The 22,225-nt window shown below is 31.7% G+C and overlaps 1 protein-coding gene across 3 annotated transcripts; it reads right to left on the minus strand.

Moving 5' to 3' along the window:
• Positions 1-589: 589 nt before the first annotated feature.
• LOC115989035 (TMV resistance protein N-like) lies at positions 590-7,615 on the minus strand. Of its 3 annotated transcripts, XM_031112684.1 has the most exons (8): positions 7,524-7,615; positions 6,811-7,336; positions 4,615-5,707; positions 2,941-3,267; positions 2,610-2,767; positions 2,048-2,504; positions 1,467-1,965; positions 590-900 (listed from the first exon to the last, which is right to left on the minus strand). In XM_031112684.1, exons 2-8 carry the CDS (start codon positions 7,314-7,316, stop codon positions 848-850), a joined length of 3,093 nt encoding a protein of 1,030 aa, XP_030968544.1. In that variant the 5' UTR covers positions 7,317-7,336; positions 7,524-7,615; the 3' UTR covers positions 590-847. The 3 variants fall into 3 exon arrangements, with proteins under 3 accessions (XP_030968544.1, XP_030968543.1, XP_030968542.1); XM_031112683.1 differs by having other exon boundaries at positions 1,467-1,911; positions 2,048-2,767; XM_031112682.1 differs by having other exon boundaries at positions 2,048-2,767.
• Positions 7,616-22,225: the final 14,610 nt, after the last annotated feature.

Consider the following 22,225-nt stretch of genomic DNA (forward strand, 5'->3'; position numbering starts at 1 on the left):
AGCAATTAGTTTTTGGTGTAAGCGGGATTCGAATTCCAAATCTTTTATTTGATGACAAGAGACTTCAATAATTAAGCTAATTGGAACCTACGCATTTGTGCTTGTGATTAGAAATATATTTTTGCTTCTTTTTTCCCCGGGGGTGTGGGGTGGGGGTTGAGAATTTTAGTATGAATGTTCACCTTTCTTGTTAGACATCCCTGATTTTTGTTCTAATGTGATATTGAGAACTATAGCATTATAATTTATAGAATAAGATGGGACAAACCTAGAAGGTTGGGTGCATGAGGACAACTTGAATAGTAAATTGGTCATCCTTCGACAATTTTCACTTTTTTTTTTTTTTTTTGGGAGAAACAAACACACACACACAAGTAAGAGGGAAAGAGGTTTTAACACAAAAACACACCACAACTCCACTCAAAAGCCATGGTATCTTCACCTTTTTTTTTTTTTTGGTTCTAGAGACATTTCTTCATTATAGAAGCAAAACAAAGTTACCTAAAGTAATGCTTGAATGCAATCCAATAGCACAAAACTCACTTAAAATTTATCCAACAAAAAATAATATTAGTAAAACCATATAAGTCATTATTTGTCTATACCAGATCCCCTATAAAAGTAGATCTTCAACTCCATTTTCATTTTGAAACAGGATGCACAAATATGCCATTTCAATTGTTTTCAAATCATTGTAATTGAACCAAATACAAATTCATTAAAACATGGTCAGGCTGATTGAAATGCATGTGCACATCTAATTACCCAAGCCTTGATTGAAATTCGTCCAGTGAAAAAAAGATAGTCAAAGTATAAACACCATTAGGTGTCATCTTTTGCAGTCATGTTAATCATTATCATCACCAATTGTATGTATATCATCATCATCATTATCACCAACTGCATATATGTGAAAACTTGAGTTAGTATGATGATGATAAGAATAATAATAATAAGTCACTTATTACTAATAAGTGTAATTTGAGCTTGCTTCTTGCTTACGTCAGAAGGCATGACACCAATGATTATGAAGAATATACATGGTAAGGAAGGAAATACTATACAGTATTACAGTCTCAAGCTTTTACATTTCAAAAATCTATCACAAAAAGTGGTATTGAAAAATAGCAAAATATCTAATAGTTACAAATAGGATGGCAAATTAGGATTGAAAGATCTACATTAGCAAAATCCATAGAGAAATATAGTGGGTGAAGCTTGTGAAAGTTTTTCCTATCTAGAACATATTCTCAACTGCTTGCCTAAGGTTTTACTAATTATTAAGCTTCTTATAAATGATGATGATATAAAGGCTTAGACAACTGGCAATAAACTCGTGGCAAAAGAAGAAAAAGAAAAATGACTTGACTTAATTGCCAGTGACAAAACCAAATGTATAGTTAGAAAGAAAATAAGATAAAACAGGATTGGACATTAATGGGAAAGATGTTTGAAATGATCATTACCAGATAATTTAAAGATGAATACTTCCCCAACGCTCTCAATCAAACATTGTGCATTTGTTTGGTTGAACTCGTCCACATCTTGCTCATATACCAAACTAACCCCACATTTCCACACATAAATGTTTGATTCATTGGTCTCAAATATAACCTTAATATGACTGCATTCACCAACTTTAGTAACCCAATCATCATGAAACAAATACAATAGGCAAATACTGACCCCGCAATGTGTCCAGGTAGTAAAAAGTTCAGAGGCACAGTGATTCTGAGGCATATCACCAAGGGCTATCACACGAACTCTAATACCATGTTTCAACCCTATAATACCTGATAGTGATGCCCAAAGAGCAAATCCCATCCATTTACTATTACACCAATTTGAAGGCAGCTCTATGCTTATTGAATTCCCCACACTTTGATGAGTTAACCATGATGGAACAATTATCTGAAATTCAGTTTTGGAAGAAGTTCCATTAACGGTTTTATAACAAAGGAGTCCCTGTACCCAAAACACAACTATTGTTAACTATTATTATTTAACAATGAGAGAGAGAGAGAGAGAGAGAGAGAGAAGAGATTACCTCTAGGAAATGGAACAATATTGTAAATTCCACTCGACTACCGCTCTCACCATACAGACGCCACCAGGAGAGCAGTTGTGACCAGCTACTCAATTTGACCCATGTTGGTGACCATTTTAGAGAATAACAATATCGAACATTTAAATATCTTAGAGTTGATGGAAGCCTTAGCAACGATTTTAGGGAAGAACAAGCTTCAGCATTTATATATGTTAGAGTTGATGGAAGCCTTGGCAAATATTTTAGTTTTGAGCAATCGAAAAGATTGAGCATTTCAAGAGACCTCAAATTATCCATGTTGCTTGGAAGACATTTGAGATTTGTGCATGAACTTAGATCTAATAAAGTAAGGGCAGCCAAACATTCGACTGATGAGGGTGCTACTTTCTTAATATCAGTCATACCCAAATAGAGTTCTGATAGGCTTTTCATAATTCCAGTAAATTTTGGAATCATACTGATTTGAAAGCAACGAGAAAGATTAAGAATCGTAAGGGACTGCATTTCAACAGACATGCTGGGAAGAGCAGTAAGAGAATAACAGTGTTGCAAATGTAAATACCTAAGACTGCTGAGCTGTCCAATAGATGGGTGGATCTCAACCAAACTACAACACCATGAAAGGTTTAGTTCCTCAAGTATCGGAACACCTGAAAAGTCAGGTATCCTAATAAGGTTTTCGGAATGACTAAGATCAATGAACTTTAACTTGGCTAAAACCTGTTACCACAAAAAAAAAAAGGAGTTTCCATTAAACATAAAGAATTAAAGAATTCTTTTAATAAAAAGAGCTTTATAAATGAAAGGAGGAAACTCAAATACACCGGGAGCTACAGTTAAAAAAAATAGAGAAACAATAAATAATAGAAAGGCAATTAAAAGAACAAAATTACCATTACTCCTTCCCAAAGAAATTCAAATTTGCTGTACTGCAAGTCAAGATGAACAAATGCCTTTCGTTTGCCACTTGATGCCAAACATTTAAAAGGACAGTAGTTCCACGAAAGATGTCTTAGATTATTAGGAAGAGCAAGATGTCTTTGGTCACTAGGAACATGATCGAGGGCATTCAGGATGCCCAGCTTCTTCTTTTTGAGAGAGTTCGGCTTAATTATCAGTAATCTAAGATTAGACATCTTTGAAAACCCTTCAGGAAATTCTTCAAAATTGATTTCCTCTTCCCCTTGTGTGACAACTATGGCTTGAATTGCTTCTGTTGCCTAAGATTCAAAAGCAAAGGCTTGGTGATTTGCACAATCAAATGATAGGAATACTAGAATTATTACAGTTTCTTACCACGTTAAATCTGTAAAAGAGATAGAAAACTCTCTAAAAATATATAGTTTTTATTCCTCTCCCCTTAAAGCCCCTCCCATATGATGGGCCCAACCTCAAATTTTATGGTTAAAAATAGTAAAATGTACTTCAAATTATATGCCATTTGGCATTTTTGTGGAGAAAGAAAAATTTAAATGAAAATGCAAAATGATTGGTGTTTGGCTTTGCGTTTTTAAGAAATTACATTTTTTTTATTTTTTATTATAGGACAAAATTTACGTTTCCAAATCGTGACACATGGAAATCACTAAAAATTTGCATTTTCACACAGCAATTTTCTTATTAACAATACTTTTTACATATTTTAACAAATACTTAATTTCATTTTAAAAAACACATTTACAAAACTCAATTTCTAAAATTTTCAAAACATAAATTTTTAAAAAATTAACCCAAACAAATGCTAAGGGTCTGTTTGGATACCGCTTATTTTACTGAAACTGAAAACTTATTACTGAAAGTACTGTAAATAAAAGTAAAAATTAACTGAAATAGAACAGTGGAGCCCATGAATAGTACCAAAAAGTGCAGTGGGGCCTATAAATAGTAGCAAAAATAAGCTTAATAGTGAAATAATTTTCATTTTTTATTGATATCCAAACGGAGGTTAAGAATCCCATCAGTACTAATAGAAAGTAGTACAACATCATATGTCAACAGTAAAATATACTACATATTAAGTCCTATTAATAGATCAAATTACATATGATTTTAAAGCCTTTAATTTTTTCTTATTAATCTGTTTAAAATTCATACATTAAAACTAGAAAGGTGAACTTCCAACTTTTAGAAATTCAAGACCAACAGGGGAAAAAATAGGAAATCATAACATTACTTATAAAGTGATTGATAAAGAAAATAAGACAATAAAGCCTACATAATGTTTTTTTATTTAAAAAAAATGTGAAGATAGCCTTTTTTTTTTTTTTTTCTAGGTAGTAACCAAGGCATGAATGGTTAGTTCGTTATATCCAGCAAGAAAAATATATTCAATTTTATAAACAATTACAAAGAGATTATCTTTTCAAAATATAAGATATAATCATTAACAATATATTAGCATGGTAAATAAATGTTTTATTCCTTATTTTGTTATTTATATACTTAGGTAATCACTTACCTAATGGATTTTTTTTTTTAAAGAGCTAATTTATTGAACAAAATTATGTTACTATACCTACTCAAACTTATTCACTATAATAAAATTATAGTTTTGTCATTTTCCTTACCATATCATTCTCCAAGACATGAAGCAAGTCCTCAATAAGCCACAACCTACTATGCTTTCCAAGATTTCTACTTGATTCAAAAAGAATAATTTTTTGACCCATTTCTGTTAGTAGATCATGCATCCCCAAACATTCATTATCATCCATGGTTAGGAGATATCTTTCCACAAGAACACTTATAACAATTGTTGCATCAAAACCACAATTCTTTAATATCTGTATTACTTCATCTTTCTTCCTTTGTCTAAAAAAACATGCAATATCTAAGAATATCTCCTTCCATATCTCCTCAAGTCCATCGTAACTTATTTTAAGGATACCAAATATTCCTCCTTCAGTTTTTTTAAAATTGTTCAAAGCACTTTGCCATTCATCTATTCTTCTTTCAACCAAAAAGGAACCCAAAGTAACAAGAGCTAATGGAAGGCCTTTAGCATATTCTAAAACTTCTTGGGAGAGTTGCATATAATCTTTTTTGGGTAGCTCCATTTTGAAGGCATGCAAACAAAAAAGTTTTGAAGCATCATAATTATTTAATCCATTCAACTCATATATTTGATGCACTCTATGTCCAACTAACACTTGTTTATCTCTAGTTGTTATGATAATCCAACTCCCCAATCCAAACCAGCCATCCTCTCTAGCCAATTTTTGTAATTGGTACATTTGATTAACATCATCTAGGACAAGTAGAACTTTTTTCTGACATAACCTTCTCTTAATTGTGTCAACTCCGTGATAAACATCCCATATCTTTGTATCACTTTCCCCCAAAATTTGATCAAGCAGTTGTTGTTGAAATTCAAGCAAAGAACCTTCTTTTGATCTTTCCCTAACATTGAGAATAAAACTAGAACCTTCAAAGTATTTAGAATACCTATAATAAATAGTTCTAGCAAGAGTTGTCTTTCCCAGCCCCCCCATACCACAAATCCCTAGCATGTAAACCCTGTTCCCAAAACCTAAATACAAAGGGATCAATTTTGCCATGGTAGATTCTATTCCTACGAGGTTTTTGGTAAAGCTTGAGAATTCTGAACTCAATTTCTCCATCATATTTTTCACAATGTATTGGATAAATTCTGACTCATGTCCGTGAACAAGATAGAAAATAATTAAGTGATGGTCCAAACCAATTATAAAAGAGTAATGCTACGTTCACAACATATTTACAACAATTTGACAACAAATTCTAGGTGGCAAGTTAATTGGTGGGTAAAAAAGTGATGTCAGTAGTGGGTCCAAATTAAAACTAGTAATAGCTTGCCACCTAAAATTTGTTGTAAAATTATTGTGAATGTAGAATTACTCATTATAAATCCACAGTGGAGGAATAACAACAATTGGCAAGATTTTAACTAGTATCATGTTGTAATAATTCAATCCATGCATATTATGCTACATTCTAATAACTATTTATTATTTACTTCATGATGTATGAAAGAAGACCATTTGTTTAACTCTCGGTTTGTTTTGAAGTAAAATATTTTCCTGAAATTTTTTTTCCATTTACAAGTTTTGTTTGCAGGTAAAATGTGGTCAAACTTGTAAAAGAAAAAATTGTTGAAAATCTTTTATAAAAGGTTGTAAAACATTTTATCTTTAAAATTTTGGTAAAACATTTTACCAAAACACACAATAGCTTCCTTCACCACATCTAGTAGCTAGGTCATAGGTTTGGCAACCGAAACCGACACTACGACGACTAGTGTCGATGGTTGTAGCCGCTGCTATGGCGACTGGTGCCAGGGTCTAATGGACAGAGTCGCCATTCAGACTACCAGTTCCGACGGCCAATGTTGGCAGTCTAGTGGCCTGAGCTGCCCCTTCGACAATCGATGTCGTCGGTCTAATGGTTGGAGATGCCGCTCCAATGCCAAAGGTTCGATAACCGAAGTCACCGTTCTAGTGGCCAGAGACACCACTCTGACGGCAGTCATCAGATCCATGGTTCTAGGTGTTGGTTCTAGTGGTCCGATCAACAGACCTCTAGCACCAACAACTTCAGTTGTTAAGCCCTCGATTTTGTTGGTTTGCTTGAAAGAATTTACTTGTCATACCAAACAATTAAAAATATTTTACTAAAAATGTTTTATATACCTGTAAAATATTTTATTTTTCGTTTGAAAATATTTTACTTCAAAAAAAATCGGAGCCTAAATATCAAAAGAAATACATTTGTAATGGAAAGTATACCTATCTTGTAGATCCCAACCAGAGAGATTGGCCACTTCTCTCAATGCAGCTCTCCAAGTTTCCACCTTCTCTATGCTTTCCTTAAAACATTCTTTGTGTTTATCAAAGGCTTGTGCAAAAGTTCCACCTTGATGTCGTACATCTGATGGATTTACATGATAAAAAACTAGCACAACTTCCAATCCTATCTCTTTCTTGCATCTAATAATATGGACAAGTTCATCCAAACACCATCTAGAAGATGCATAGTTTTCTGAAAAAATGATGATGGCAAATCTCGATTCTTCTATGGCTTTTAAGAGCTCTTCTGAAATAGATTTTCCTCTCTCAAGCTTTTCATCATCCCTAAAGGTCAAAATGCCTTTTTTTTTCAAAGCATCGTAAAGATGGTCTGTAAAACTTCTACGAGTGTCCTCTCCTTTAAAACTGAGAAACACCTCATATTTCCACCGAGGTTTTGAAGAAGAAGAAGATGGTAATGGCGTTAAGGCTCCTTGGGTGCTCATGGAAAGTGATAATTCTTGCACTTAAATATATAGATTTAAAAAAAGAAAAAAAAAAGATATATATTCAATTAAAATGAAGAGAAACATATTATAAGGAAAGTAAATTAAGGAAAGAGAAAACAACTTGATGTGGATTTTTCACATCAATGACGTAGTGAAAGGAAAGAAATAAAAGTGATGAATAGGAGTGAAAAATTGAGAACTTACAGATCGAAATCCTCCTGAAACAATTCCGGACTCGATTTCTATTCGTAGATAATTTCTTCGCGTGATTGTGTCATTGTGTGTGAAAGAGAGACTGAGCATGAGAGAGACCAGCCGCCTGCGTCACTTGTGGGGAAGCATTTATCATCAATTTCACATCCCCTGTTTTAAGTCAACAACTGACAACTCTTTCTATTGTGGGAAAGGACAGTAATTTTGTGGTCACCGGCTGTGAAGAACTGCTTAAATTTCTTTGTTATTTTATTTAGACGCCATTTTTCTTTTCAGGTCATGTCCACTAGCTCCATAAAAAGAGCCAATTGCTCTAGTTACAGTATATTTAGTTTATTCAAGCTTTGCCTTTTATAACAAGTATGCATGGATTTAAAAATTGGTATGGTGAAAGAATCCGAATAGAGAGAGATTGTTAGTTTTATAGTTTGACTAGTGATCGAACCAATGATGTCATAAATAATAAATAAATTATTTTATAACTAGTCATTTTAACTAAAAATTAAATAATACTAAAACATTAAATATTAGCTTACCAACTTTTGGACACCACTCTAAAAAAAAAAAAAACTATAAAAAGGTTAAGTGTAACAACTATAAACCATTTTAGTTATTTTTTAATTTGTCAAATAACAAAAGGTAAGTCACCAATGGGTAACAATATCATTACTAACTTGGTTTTCTTTTTTTTCCACCTATCCTACACTTACACGTTTATATCACACCCACCGCACATTTTGAAAATCTACTACATCACACATTTTATTCAAACTTTCAAACAACAATTCTAAACTTACTTTCTTTCCTATCCTACTTTTTGCTAAATTCTCATTTCCCTCTTCAATATTCTCTTCCTCTCTCTGTCTCCCTCATCAATATGGGTAGGTGCAATTGTGCAAGAGCAGCAACAAAGAACGAAGCGGATAGATCAAATCATTGTAAATTTGTTTCATCTTTAAGCTCCTTCCTCAACACAAAGATAGGAGATCTGAGGTTTTTGGGGTCACTATCGGTGTCTTAGGCTTCACCACTTTAAGCTTGAGAGCATTTTCAAAATCAAAATCAAAATCAAAATCTCTCCTCTCAAATCTGAAACAAAATCTCTCTCTCTCTCTCTCTCTCTCTCTTAAACATAGCATTTGAAGTTTTAATAAAGAGTTGCTAAAAACTAGTTTAAGCATACCAGTTTCCAGTTTTTATCAGTTTTTCGTTTGTTTTCGATTTTTTACAATAACCATACTGGATTAATGCCCTAGTTGAATTGGATGGTTTGGTTCGATTTTTAAAACCATAATAACAAGTCAAAAAAAAAATATTTAACATCAAAAAAATATTATGCCCATGACATTTTCACAATAAATCTTAAGTAACAAATTATTATTTACTATTATTAGTAGGAAAAATAATTTTAGTTATGGGTTCAAATTAGAACCATTAATAACTTACAATCAAAAATTTATTATAAAAATATTATAGACATAACACTTGGTATTAAATACTATTACCACAACTAAAAATAATTGTATTGCAAAAAAAAAGTATTACATCTACAATATTTTTATAATAAATCTTAGGTGGTAAAAATTGTTATTTTAATTTAAACTTACCAATGAAATTACTTTTTTACCCGCCAATAACAACTCGTAATAACTTACTATTTATGATTTGTAATAAAAATATTGTGGACATAGCATTTCTCTTATGAAAAATGTTAAGATATCTTATTGTCGTCACAATATTTTCATAACTACTTAGGTATCAATTCTTTACAAGTCAAAGTAAAATTTTTTATTAGTCAATTTTTGTTGAGCCAAAATTCACTGTTTCACATACAGTTTTCTTAGGGTTTTTCTTATATTTTTTTTATTCTGCACAATTTTAAGTAAAACACATAGTTTCACACACACACACACACACACACACAAAAAACAAAAACAAAGACAAAAACGTAGGATTAAAATACTTTTCATCCTTTATGTTTGGGGTAATTCACAATTTCTTCTTAAACTTTAAAATCAAGCAATTTCCCTATTAATATTTTGGAAAAAAAACAAATATGTCATATTGTTATTCTCTCAATTAAATCCTAATGAAAGTTTATACTTCTTAAAATATTTCATTCTGTAATATCTAAAATACTCCCACTAAATTTTAACATCCCAAAAATTTTCTTCATGTATTTTGAGTTTTAGATGGTAGTAATACTTATAAAGTTGGAATGGTAATGTAAAGTATTTTATTTCCTTGCCTTCTATTTTTTTTTTCTTTTCCTTTTCTTGCCTAAAATGGATGTTCATTAAAAACTAATTAACCTAAAGATTGCACTTAGACTCATGTGGAATGATAAAGAAGAAAGTATGAATGACAAAGAACAAAGTATGAATGACAAAATTTTCTTTGTGTATGGTTGAAGGTATTTGATAAAGAGTTTCAATTGTAGCATATAACATCATTCATTACTAAAATTTAAATATTGTGACAAGGTTTTAGCAAAACTCAGTTGTTTATTGTTGGAAGGTGATAATATTTATTATCCTTCTTAGAAGTTTTTAATGAGTGGATATTGCCTTTAACAAATAGGTATCAAAATTCTTATACAAATGAGATTAACTTTGTATAACATACATTTTTTATATATATACTTTCATACTTCTTCAAATATAAAAATTCTATCTTAATTTTTTCACTTGATAGCATGTGCCATCCACACTAGTAATTGTAAATACAGGAGGGTGAGGTGTGAGCCGTGAGGCACGAAGTGCATGAGAGATTTCACATTTCCATTTATAGGAAGTTTGCAAAAATTTGGTTTATTTTAGTATAAGAATTTTTTTTATATATTCACTTTTTTTTCATTTCCTAATAACAATTACTCTTTACTCTCTTTTCTTTCCCTTCTTTTTTTATTTTATTTTTAGTTATTAATATATTTTTAAATCAATACATGAGCAAAGAGTAATTTTGTGTTAACAAGTTATCAATGCTTTGCTCAAAGAACAAAGTTTAGCTATAAAATTAGTTATAACCTATAGTTCCAACCTTACTCATTAAAATAAACATTTATACATATTTTGAAAATCTAACCATTGAATTGTATGTTCTTTATGCTCTTAATAGACATATCAAATTTTGTGTCAATCAGATATTATTTACGATATGATCTATAAGTTTATATTTTATGCGTAATTTTAAACTACAAAAACTTGCAATTTAAATAATTTATTGATGACATAGTTATTGATCTTTAACTTTCTAGAAATTTTACAAGCATAGAGGATATAAGAAGAAATTGTAATTCAATGGTGAATTTGTCAAAATTCATCTCCAATAAAAAGATATTAAGTGAGATTGTAGTTTTAGGCTACAACTAATTTTGTAACTAATCTTTATCCTCGTTTAAAATAATATATTTCTTTTTTTGTTTGGCTGTGGTGGGGTGTATGAGAGATTTCCATTTTCAGCGAAGTTTCCTTCGAATCTCCTTGTTCAAAGAATTGAACAAAAAAAAAGAGAGGAATGTTTATTCAAACTAAAATCCTGGCTTCAAATCACAATTTTTTAGTTTAAAACGTGTATTTGTAAGTGTTATTTTTAAAATACAAAAAAAAAAAATATATATATATATATATATATCTCATTTGCTAAAATTCATTGGAAAATATAAAAATTACCTATGAGATTTAGACTATTGTTTTTAAATTTCTAAACACTGAAATTCTCTACTTTTTCAATCAAGTTCAACATTAATAAAATAATAAATATATATATATATATATATATATTTTTTTTTGGTGTCAATGACAAGTCAAACTTTAATATCTAACATCACTTTTTTCTTTTCAAATCGTGTAGGAGGGTTGAGAATCTAGTCCCAAATCGCAAACCCATGATACCGCGAGAAAAGTACCACCATCGAGATGGTGGTGGCAATGAGCGGCAAGAAGCAGAGAGAAGGACGGGTTGTCTAGCAGAGAGAAAGAGGGAGAGAGAAATTAATGCTCTAAGCAATGTATTCAATAATGGAAATAAAACTATAAAATTAGATTATAATGTAATCGTTTGAGATTAAAAACAGCATCACAATTCAGGTCCACAAGTTGAAGTTTATTGCCATATAATAGGATTATATAAAAATTTTAAACAGAAATATATTAAAATTATATATAATTTTTTATTTTTAGTGAACACGAAAATCTTCATTAGTTGGCAAAGAAAGCAATATAGCATCATTTATTTTAGTAAACAAAATGGGTGCCCTTGGTAGGTTTTGTAAATAATTAAAGCAATAGTTCAATAAACCTAAAATTAAATACTTTTATTAGAAAAATAAATTGACTAATTTTAATAAATTATCTTAAAAATATTTTAGAAAATAAATTATATATATTATAGGGAAAAATACTTATACACACCCTGAACTTTAGAAGAGTTGCCAAAACACCCCCTGAACTTTTATTTTAACCGATTTACTTTTTAAACTTTACAATTCTACCAAATTAATACATTAGTTGGTCTACTGTTAATATACTAACGGAAACACACGTGATATACACATGAAACCATTAATCCTCTAGACCCGTGTGGAAAGAAGAGAGAATCTTTAGGAAGAAAGAATTGAGGTCAGGTGTAATATCTATGCAATTCCTGTGAATGGTTGAGATTGATAGTTGCAAAAAGCAACTTTCAATCTCAACCATTGGTTCAAAAAAGTTAAGAAAAAAAATTAAGAAAAGTAAAAAGTAAAAGTTAAAAAGGTAAAAAATGAACCGAGTCCTAATCCAAGGAGAGACTATTAAACCAAAAGAAAGAGGAGAGAAGCTCAGGGAGAGAGACAACCGAACCAAAACCTTGTTCGGCCACTTCATCCAAATTACTAATTGTTTCGGCTTTAAATCCCTGGACCCATCGAATCCAAAGACCCTCCCACACGTCAATTCTATTAGGATCACCTACTACACATCAATGCTATAGCTTTTTCAATCTCTCCATATCAAGAGGCCTGAAATCACTTCAACCCTCTTTAGCCTCTCCTTGTTATAAGTGATAGCAAGTGATTTCGTTCCAATCCATCATGATTCCTGATTAGCTTAATATTTTTCTTTTTCTTTTTCTTTCTTTTTTTTTCTTTTTTTTTTTGAGAAACAGCTTAATCTAGTATACGCGCATTGATAACTGCTTAATTGATATGGCTATAGTTTGTAAGGTACTTGAACTGCTATAGTTCACTATCATTTTGGACATCTAGTGACTAGTGTTCATATCATACAATCGCCACATGCTGACTACTTACATATAAAAGTCCCCTCTGTCACACCACTTATATATGTGCTTCATTTCAAGTAACAGGGAAAGGTACCAATGCTTGCAAGATCTTTTATTAATCATCATTTACTTTGCACCATAATAATATCATTTACATTGTCACATAATGTTGATAAAAAGATAGGCCAAGAATTATTATTATTATTATTTATTTTAATTTATTTTTTCAAAACAAACATAAATTTCTCTCTGTATTATATTATCTGCTAGAAGAATCTCCCTCAAATATCCCTTTTCTAGCTTTTGACACCTGAAACATCTATAAAAATCCAACTAAGCATTCAAAACCAGTTTAGTCTACGAGCCTAGCACATTTCAATTGCCACCAATTCTAATGAAATATAGATTTGACACCAGTTATTCTAATCTGAAATAGTTAAAAAGCTTTGGAATATTCGAGTTTATGATCAAGTTGAATATGAATAAATTTGTGAAAGGAAGATCTTTTTGGTACTAATAATCCGCTTTTGTCAATTTGTGAAACCTGTTCCATGAGCAAGTAGAAATGCGTTTATAATAGACCCTGTCTCTAAATCCAATCCAAAGGACTCTGAGTATACATCAAAGGCCAAAATGGCACCTACTGGACTCCCAACTAGGTAATATGCTCCAAGATTGACATAATCTCCCTGTATTTTTCCAGCTGATTTCTCTAGAACTATGAAAGAAGAATCATGACTTCTACCATGGCCAGATTTGCTGATTTATTTTAAAGATAGCTAGACCATAACTATCAACTAGACAAGTCCAAGAAAGAGATTACTTCAAGAGTGAACTTGTTTGAAGCTTTCAACGGTGTTTGTTGACTTTTTAATTGTAAGGAAATATTCTAGAATGGAGACTGAATTAACGTTTAATTAGCTGATCATATAGCATGATTGATAAAACGCATAGCTTCTAAACTTGTGCAAAATTCACAACTAATGCTCTCATACACATCAACTTAAATATGCTGCAGTTTATGGGAAAAAAAGTATAGCTTGTGGGAAAGCCACCAGAAAATATAGTTTGTAGGCCATCCAATAATAGTTATGAACTTCGTCGGTTCATCCTATGAAGATCATTATAATTGACAAAAATGCTTATGCACATCTAGTAGTTGTAGCCTCAATTGAAATCCTCCTGTGAAAATCCTCCCCATTTATAAACAGAACATAAGTGTCATATTCTGAGACATGTTAATTGTTATCATCTGCATATATGTGAAAACTTGAGTTAGTATAGTACTGTTGGGAATTGCCTCACATTCCAATTGTGACTTGGAAAGTCAATTAGGTTTCCTAGTTAAAGAATAAAAAATTAATTTGGTTTTCCTTTGTGTGGAAGGAAAGACTATTCCTTGGTGTGGAAGGAAAGTCTAATCCCTGTTAAAAAAGTAATGTATTCCTAGTTCAAGAGAGAACAAGAAAAGAGTCTTATAAATAAATAATGCTACAAAAAGATAGCCAAAGAAAACTATATGAAAGGAGAAAGACGAAGAGAAGAAAGCTAGAGAGGAGAGAGCAAAGTGTTGCCGCCTTCTAGAAGATAGCCAAGGAGAGCTACTTGAAAAAGAAAAAGACAAAGAGAAGAAAGCAAGAGAGGAGAGACCAAAGTGTTGCCACCTTCTAGAAAATAGCCAAGGAGAGCTACGTGGAAAGGAGAAAGAAGAAGAAAAGAAAGCTAGAAAGAAGAGAGCAAAATGTTGCTGCCTTCTAGATAAATAATTAGTGTGTGTGTGTGTGAGTAAAGAAAAAATAAGGAAATTTTTCTTTAACCGTGAGACATAAAGAGATTGCATGTGAGAGCAAAAAAAAAAAAAAAAACACGAGAGGTTTTTTTTTTAGCAGTGAGACATACATAAGAGATATTGTAATTGATTTGATAATAGTGAAATTGATTTGGAGTTTGTCCCGTAGTTTTTCCCTTCAAGGAAAAAAGATTTTCCATGTAAATTTTTTGTTTTTCTGTGTGTGATTGCTATTTGGATTGACAATATTGGTAATAATATTATTTGGGACCAACAAGTACTAGAACCAAAACAAAAAATAATAGCAATTCACTCATTAATAATTTTTAGTACAATTGGAGTGCCTCCTTGCATTTTCTAGAAGGCATATCACCAATTATTTTGAAATTATGAAGTATAGACATGATAGAGAATGACGTACTACACAGTCTCTAGTTTTCACATTTCAAAAATTAGGAGCAAAATTTCTCTTGCTTTTGCCAGCACTACACAAGGTGAATATGAAAATTAGCAAATACATGGACACTTAAAAATGGGATGACATAATAGGACTAAACCATCTACCTTAGAAAAATCTTTGAAGTTCGAAATCAAAAACCACATGAAACAATGTCGGATTTAGTTTCTATTAGACAATTGGTAGATTAATTAAGGAATGAGCACTGTCTCTTCGAAGAATTTAACTAAACAGTAACAAAAATTGTTTCCTTTACTATATCTATATATATACTAAACAAAGAATCTGAGCTAGGAAAGTTAGCGTTCAAAAATTTTAGATATAAACAACAGAACAACTTCTTCTCTGCTTTCTCATCATCTAAAGAGAAAACACAATTTTAAAAAAGAATTATATAAAAATAATAAATATGAGAACTCATATAAGGCATTGCTTGAGAGATGAGAGAGAACCTTGTGGATGTGGATATCGGCAAGAGGCTTGAACAATTCATCTCAAAAAAACTTATGGTTTTAAGAGGAAAATTAGAGAGAGATTGCCGCATTCAGTTTTAAGAGGAAAGTTTGGATAGCCCAATACTCAATTGAGCTGAAAAAACTTTCAGCTTTACTACTGATACATATATTACATTCGTGATTGGTAAATCTAAATTTGTACCTTCTATTCTACTCTGAGAAAAGCAGGGCATTAGCACAAATGCAGAAGCGATTGGTAGGAAAATAAGGCTAAAGTCGCCAATTTGACAGCATGTATGGTTGATCTGAACAATCAAGTCCAATAAGTGGCAAGTCACAATCAAGAAGTGGTTGGTCTAATTGTAAAGAACCTAAAGGTGGAGTAACTTTGGTAAGAGTCCCTTCCAGCTTGTTTTGCAGGTTTTTTTTATTTTTTATTTTTTTTTTTTAGAATAAAAAATTTCATTAACAATAAACTTTAGAGTGTAGAAACATAAATTTCTGTGTGTACTATCTTATCTGCTAAAACAGTCTCCCTCATATATCCTGTCTCTAGCTTTGAAAACCTGAAACATCAATAAAAATCCAACAAAGCATTCAAAACTAGTTTAGTCTAAAGGCCTAGCACGTTTCAATTACCACCAATTTTACAAAATACATATTTGACACCAATTACTCTTTGAAATAGTTAGAAGGCTTCGAAAATTCATGCTATATGATAAAGTTGACATAAGATGCAGTATTTACAGAAAAGGACGAATTAGAAGAAGGGAGGGGGGGTGGGGGGACAATTTTGTAGAAAGGAAGAATTTTTGTACTAGTAACTTGCTTTTGCCAATTTGGAAAACTTGTTCCATGAGCAAACAGAAATGCTTGTACATTTTAGCAAAATAAATAAATAAGCTTGTTCAATAGACCTTGTCTCTAAATCCAATCCAAAGGACTTTTAAGGATTTAACAAAGGCCACGACAGCATATACTGGTGTCCCAACCAGATAATATGCTCCAAGATAGACATAGGCTCCTCTATGTTGCTAGCCGATTCCTCCAACGATATAAAGGAAAAATCACTTCTACATGAGCCTGATATGTTGGTTTATTTCAAAGAAAGACATTAACAATATAATGGTAAGGCAGTAACTATCAAGTAGGCAAGTCCCAGGAATAAGATTACATCAAGCGTGAACTTGTTTGAAGCTTTCAACAGTATTTATAGATTTTTAATTCTAAGTACATAATCTAGAATGAAGACAGAATTTAATGCCAATCTGATCATATTGCGTGATTGATAAAAAAAAAAGTAATAACTTTTAAACTTCTCCAAAATTCACAACTCATGCTCTAATATAATAGATTAACTCAAATACACTACATGAGGGAAATCTGAGAAAGGTACCTGAAAGTATAGCTTGTAGGCAATCCGATAGCAGTAGGCTTAATTGAACTTTACTTCATCCTATGAAAAACCTAATAATTAAAACCATATAAATCATATCTGATAAGGACTAGAACCCATCAAAAAAAGGAAAAGAAAAGAAAAGATCCTGGCTATATTGTCATTATGAAACAAGAAGGAAGGATATGTCACACATATACATTTCCAAATCATCATAATATATAAATTCAATACAACATACTAGAAATTAAAAAAAAAAAAAAAAAAAAAAAAAACCCATTCATGATTGACAGAAATGCTTGTGCACATTCAATAGCTGTAGCCTAAATTGATACTCATCCTATGAAAATCCTCCTCCCTATTAGCAATCAATCAATATATGAAAAGAACATTGGCATTGTCATCTGTAGACATGTCAATTATGATCTTTATATATGTAAAAACTTGGGTCAGTGTGGTATTATAATTAAAGAAAGAAAACAATTATTATTGACTCATTCCTTATTAAAGTATCGTCTTGACTGTTTTAGAAGGCATGACTCAAATGATTCTGAAGTATAAACATGTTAGGCATAGGGCTGTCAAATGGGTGGGCATAATTGGGTTGGATACACAAAACCCATTTATCCATTATTACCCATTTAACAATTAATTTTGACAGAATCCCTTTTTTTTTTCTATGACATGAAACCTCACCAAGGCAAGGTCTTTTAGACCCACTCCTAATTTGGACAGAATCGTTAACAGTCTCATTTTAGAGTTTAAATTTAATAATTAAAATTTTATGGATTAAATTGAATAATAGCCAAATTGCAAAAGTCAAATAGTAATTTACCTAAAGAAATATATATAATGAAGATAATAAACAATAACAATATACTTATAATTCATAGAATGTTATGTTCTTTTTGTTAAATGCACCAACACTTTTAATACCAAAAGAGCAGGGGTCACAAGCTATTTGTAATAGTATAAGCACTGATTGCAACACAAACTTAACTAGTACATGTTGTAATGTTTCAATCCATGCATATTATGCTACGTTCTGATAGCAATTTATATACTTCCATCGTATATGAAAAAAAGACTTGCCATTTCACATTTAAATATCATCATAAATAAAATAGTAATGGAAATTATCTATCTTGTAAATACCAACTAGAGAGATTGACCACTTATCTCAAAGCAGCTCTCCACATTTTTTGGGTTCAAAAAAAGCTTTTTTTTTTCTAAAACTGAGAAACACCTTTGTATTTCCACTGAGGTTTTGTAGAAGAAGAAGAAGAAGATGATGGTGATGAAGTAGAAAAAATTGAAGAGATGAATGTGAGTGAAAAGTGAGACTTACAGATTTGGGAAATGAAAAATAGGAGCAGTGAATTGTGAAAGAGCAAAGAGGCAGTGGAAAGCAACGCTGGGCTGGATTCAGTTCCTATCAGATTATTGCCTATTTGGTTAAGAGAGCCTCATACAGCAACAAGGCCCTACTTCTACTTGCAAAAACAACCTCGGCTGCATGAGGAGATTTGGGCACCACAAAACGGAAGTCTATCATTTCATTTGGGCTTACCTTATGTGAAACAAAGGAGATATGCAGTAAGGACTCAGCCCAATTTGATTTGTTATCCAGCTTGTTCACCTTCAAAAGCATAATCTCTCCAGCAACAACTTCTCAATCACTCTGAATTGAAATCCCCGTTGGAGTAAGGCGGCGGCTTTCAATGCTTACTCTCTTATTCTGGATTTTACAACTCCCTAAATTGGTTTCCCAATGCCTTGCAATGAAGAAAAAGAGCCAGCAGAAACAAGAGAAAAAGCAGTGACAATTGAAAGAGAAACTGCATGAACGTCATGAAAGAAAATGATAGACCCATAATGTTCTATTGGATCGTTTGTTTTGCTGTCACGCTGGACAAGCAAATAAAAATAGAAAAGCGAATAGGGATCTTCTAAACCTATCTCTACGTCACCCTCAAACACCATTCATTTCTTATCTAATTGCTCCATTCAGTCCTCCATAGCATTTTCCATAAGAAATTGCCATCTATGTCAAACGATAAATGTATCATTCTTAACGATGAAAGTCTTGGCCAGGTAGACTACAGTCACTTTTTTGCGTGTGTAGACTCTATCATTCTCAATGACAGCAATATTCTGTGGAATTTGGCTTAGTAAGATAGAACAAAGGCAAAGACCGGTGAAGAGAAAATCTAATGTAACAAAGGATTAGGAAATTTATTTTTTCTTTCTTAAGTTTGGTGTTATTCTAACGATATATGTGGTTAGAGTGATAGGGTTTTAAGCCACTCCATGTGCCGTGTGAGATGGTGAGTCTGGCATTTGATGCTAATTTCACGACATAGTTAAAAGGGGAGAGTCATACTCGAGGGTTTGCAATTTTCATTAATATAACAGGTGTTATAGGTCAAACTAAAAAATAAATAAATAAATAAATAAATAAATAAATAAAAGGTATTATGTTTTATAAAGAGATCATAGAAAAAATATATATTAATCTTAGCTAGAGGGTCAATAAGCAACTTACCCGACTCCTCTATTAACCTTTGAATGGGTAAATATATTAATCAAATAAACAATCAAAAAGATCTCTTTGAATTTGTCCACAACCTAGCCTAGTCAAAACCTCGCCAAGCCTTCTTTTTTTTAGTTCCTATGAATCAAAGAAAAAAAATGGTTAATCTTAGCTAGATGATTTAAGAGCAATTTACATGGCTCTTCTATTAACTCTTGAATGGCTAAATATATTAATAAAATAAGTAATAGAAAAGATCACTTTAATTTTTTCTGTAAGAGCCTATTTTACTTCCACAATCCAATCTAACCAAGATCTTGCCAAGTCTTTCTTTTTTGTTCCTATGAATCATAGAAAAAAATGTTAATCTTGGTTAGAGGGTCGATGCTCAACTTACCCAGATCTGTTTTTAGTCTTTGAATGGAAAAATATATTAATAAAATAAATAATATAAAAGATCTCTTTGATTTTGTCCAAAGCCCAGTCTAGTGAGGACCTCAACAAGCCTTTCTTTTTTGTTCTACAAATCATACCCAAAAAAAAAAATGTTAATCTTCGCTAGAGAATCGATGAGCAACTTACCAAAGTCCTCAATTAGCCTTTGAACGGCTAAAAATATAAATAAAATAAATAGTAGAAAAGATCTATTTGATTTTGTTTGCAAGAGCCATTTTCCACAACTCAGCCTAGTCAGAACCTTACCGAACCTTTCTTTTTTATTCCTATGAAACATAGAAAAAATGTTGATCTTGGTTAGAGAGTCAATGCTCAATTTACCCAGCTCCTCTATTAGCCTTTGAAAGACTAAATATATAAATAAAATAAATAATAGAAAGATCTCTTTAATTTTGTCCACAACCCAACATAGTTAGGACCTTGCCGAGCCTTTATTTTTTGTTCCTATGAATTACCAAAAAAAAAAAAAAAAATGTTAATATTCGCTATAGGATCAATGAGCAACTTACCCAACTCCTCTATAAGTCTTTGAACTGCTAAATATATTAATAAAATAAATAATAGAAAACATCTCTTTGATTTTGCTTACAAAAGCCTTTTTTTACATCCATAACTCAACCTAGTTAGGACCTCACCGAGCCTTTCTTCTTTATTGCTATGAATCATTAAAAAAATATATATATATATATATATTAATCTTGGCTTGAGGGTTGATGAGAAACTTACCCAGTTCCTCTATTAACCTTTGAAAGGCTAATTATATAAATAAAATAAATAATGGAAAAGATCTCTTTGATTTTGTCCACAACCCAGCCTAGTCAGGACATCATAGTGCCTTTCTCTTCTGTTCCTATGAATCATAGAAAAAAATGTTAATCTGCGTTAAAGGGTCGATGCTCAACTTACCCAGCTCCTCTATTAGCTTTTAAATGGCTAAATATGTACATAAAATAAATAATAGAAATGACCTTTTAAATTTTTTCTTCAAAAGCCTTTTTTACTTCCACAACCTAGTCTAGTCAAGACCTCGTCAAGCCTTTCTTTTTTATTCCTATGAATTATAGAAAAAAAGAATGTTAATCTAGGCTAGAGGGTCGATGAGCAATAATCTAGCTCATCCATTAGCCTATGAAAGGCTAATTATATAAATAAAATAAATAATAGAAAAAATCTATTTGATTTTGTCCACAACTGAGCCTAGTCAGGACCTTGCCAAGCCTTTCTTTATTGTTCTTATGAATCATTAAAAAAAAAAAAATGTTAATCTTGGATAAAGGGTCGATGCTTAACTTACCCGACTCCTCTATGAGCCTTTGAACGGGTAAAAATATAAATAAAATAAATATAGTAATGGTTTTCAATTTTCTCACCACATTTCTTAGTTTTCTTTAAAAGAGGCATTTTCTTGTCATTTCTAGTCAACCTCTTTGCTTCATCCAATTCAACCAATTAGACCTTTCCATGGTCTATCTCATTCAAACTCTTTAAGGGAAAGCTTTGAGATTTTATTCTATCTATTACATTCCTCAAAAAGATTAATATAGGCTACCTTAAGTCCTTCCTCATCATCAACCTCCTCCTCACTAGATTATTCACAACTCTTATTGGAGGCAGTAAAAGGCTAAGTAGCTATTTGCTCTCTTTATCTTTTTTCCTAGGTTTGTAAATCTTTCTGAACTTCTTAACAAATATGTCTAGATCCTCATCATTCCACCACTATTTATTTGAGGTACCATTTTCTTCTTCCTTGATTGTTTTTAAGGTAATGGACTTGTTTTTCTTAGACTGAGGGAAGGAGAATTCATAGGTTTAAAGTGAGCTAACTAAGTTTTCTATCTGAACAATGTCAAGATCCTTGCTTCCACAATGACAGCCACTTTGGGATGGAACCTCTTAGCAGGGAGAGATCTAACGACTTTCCTAGCTATATTGGACTCAGGGATTCATTCTCCTAGGTTAAAGCTTGAATTAACAGTCACTTAGTTTGGTGTAGAACTCACAAAAGCTTCATCCTAATCTCTTATAACCTAGATGTTAACATTTGTAATTTTGTGTTCTTCGCAGTTTTAATTCCCTCATTAGTTGTTTCCAAGAGATCCCAAACCACTTTACTTTTCTCACACATAAATATATTTTCAAACTCCTCTTGTGAGACAAACATGAAAATGGCATTCAATCCTTTACTACTCCAATTGCTTTCACGTCAATCATCCTTAGACCACTCACCTACACTAGTTTAAGGTTCGGTCCAACCCTCTTCATCTATAGATTTCGGGAACATTCTTGTGTGAACCTTACAATAAGCATAAGTACTGCCATCAAAGTCTAGACATTAATGGGCCATG

This window comes from Quercus lobata, chromosome 5 (genome assembly GCF_001633185.2).
Source record: "Quercus lobata isolate SW786 chromosome 5, ValleyOak3.0 Primary Assembly, whole genome shotgun sequence".
In the NCBI taxonomy this organism is placed as follows: Eukaryota; Viridiplantae; Streptophyta; class Magnoliopsida; order Fagales; family Fagaceae; genus Quercus; species Quercus lobata.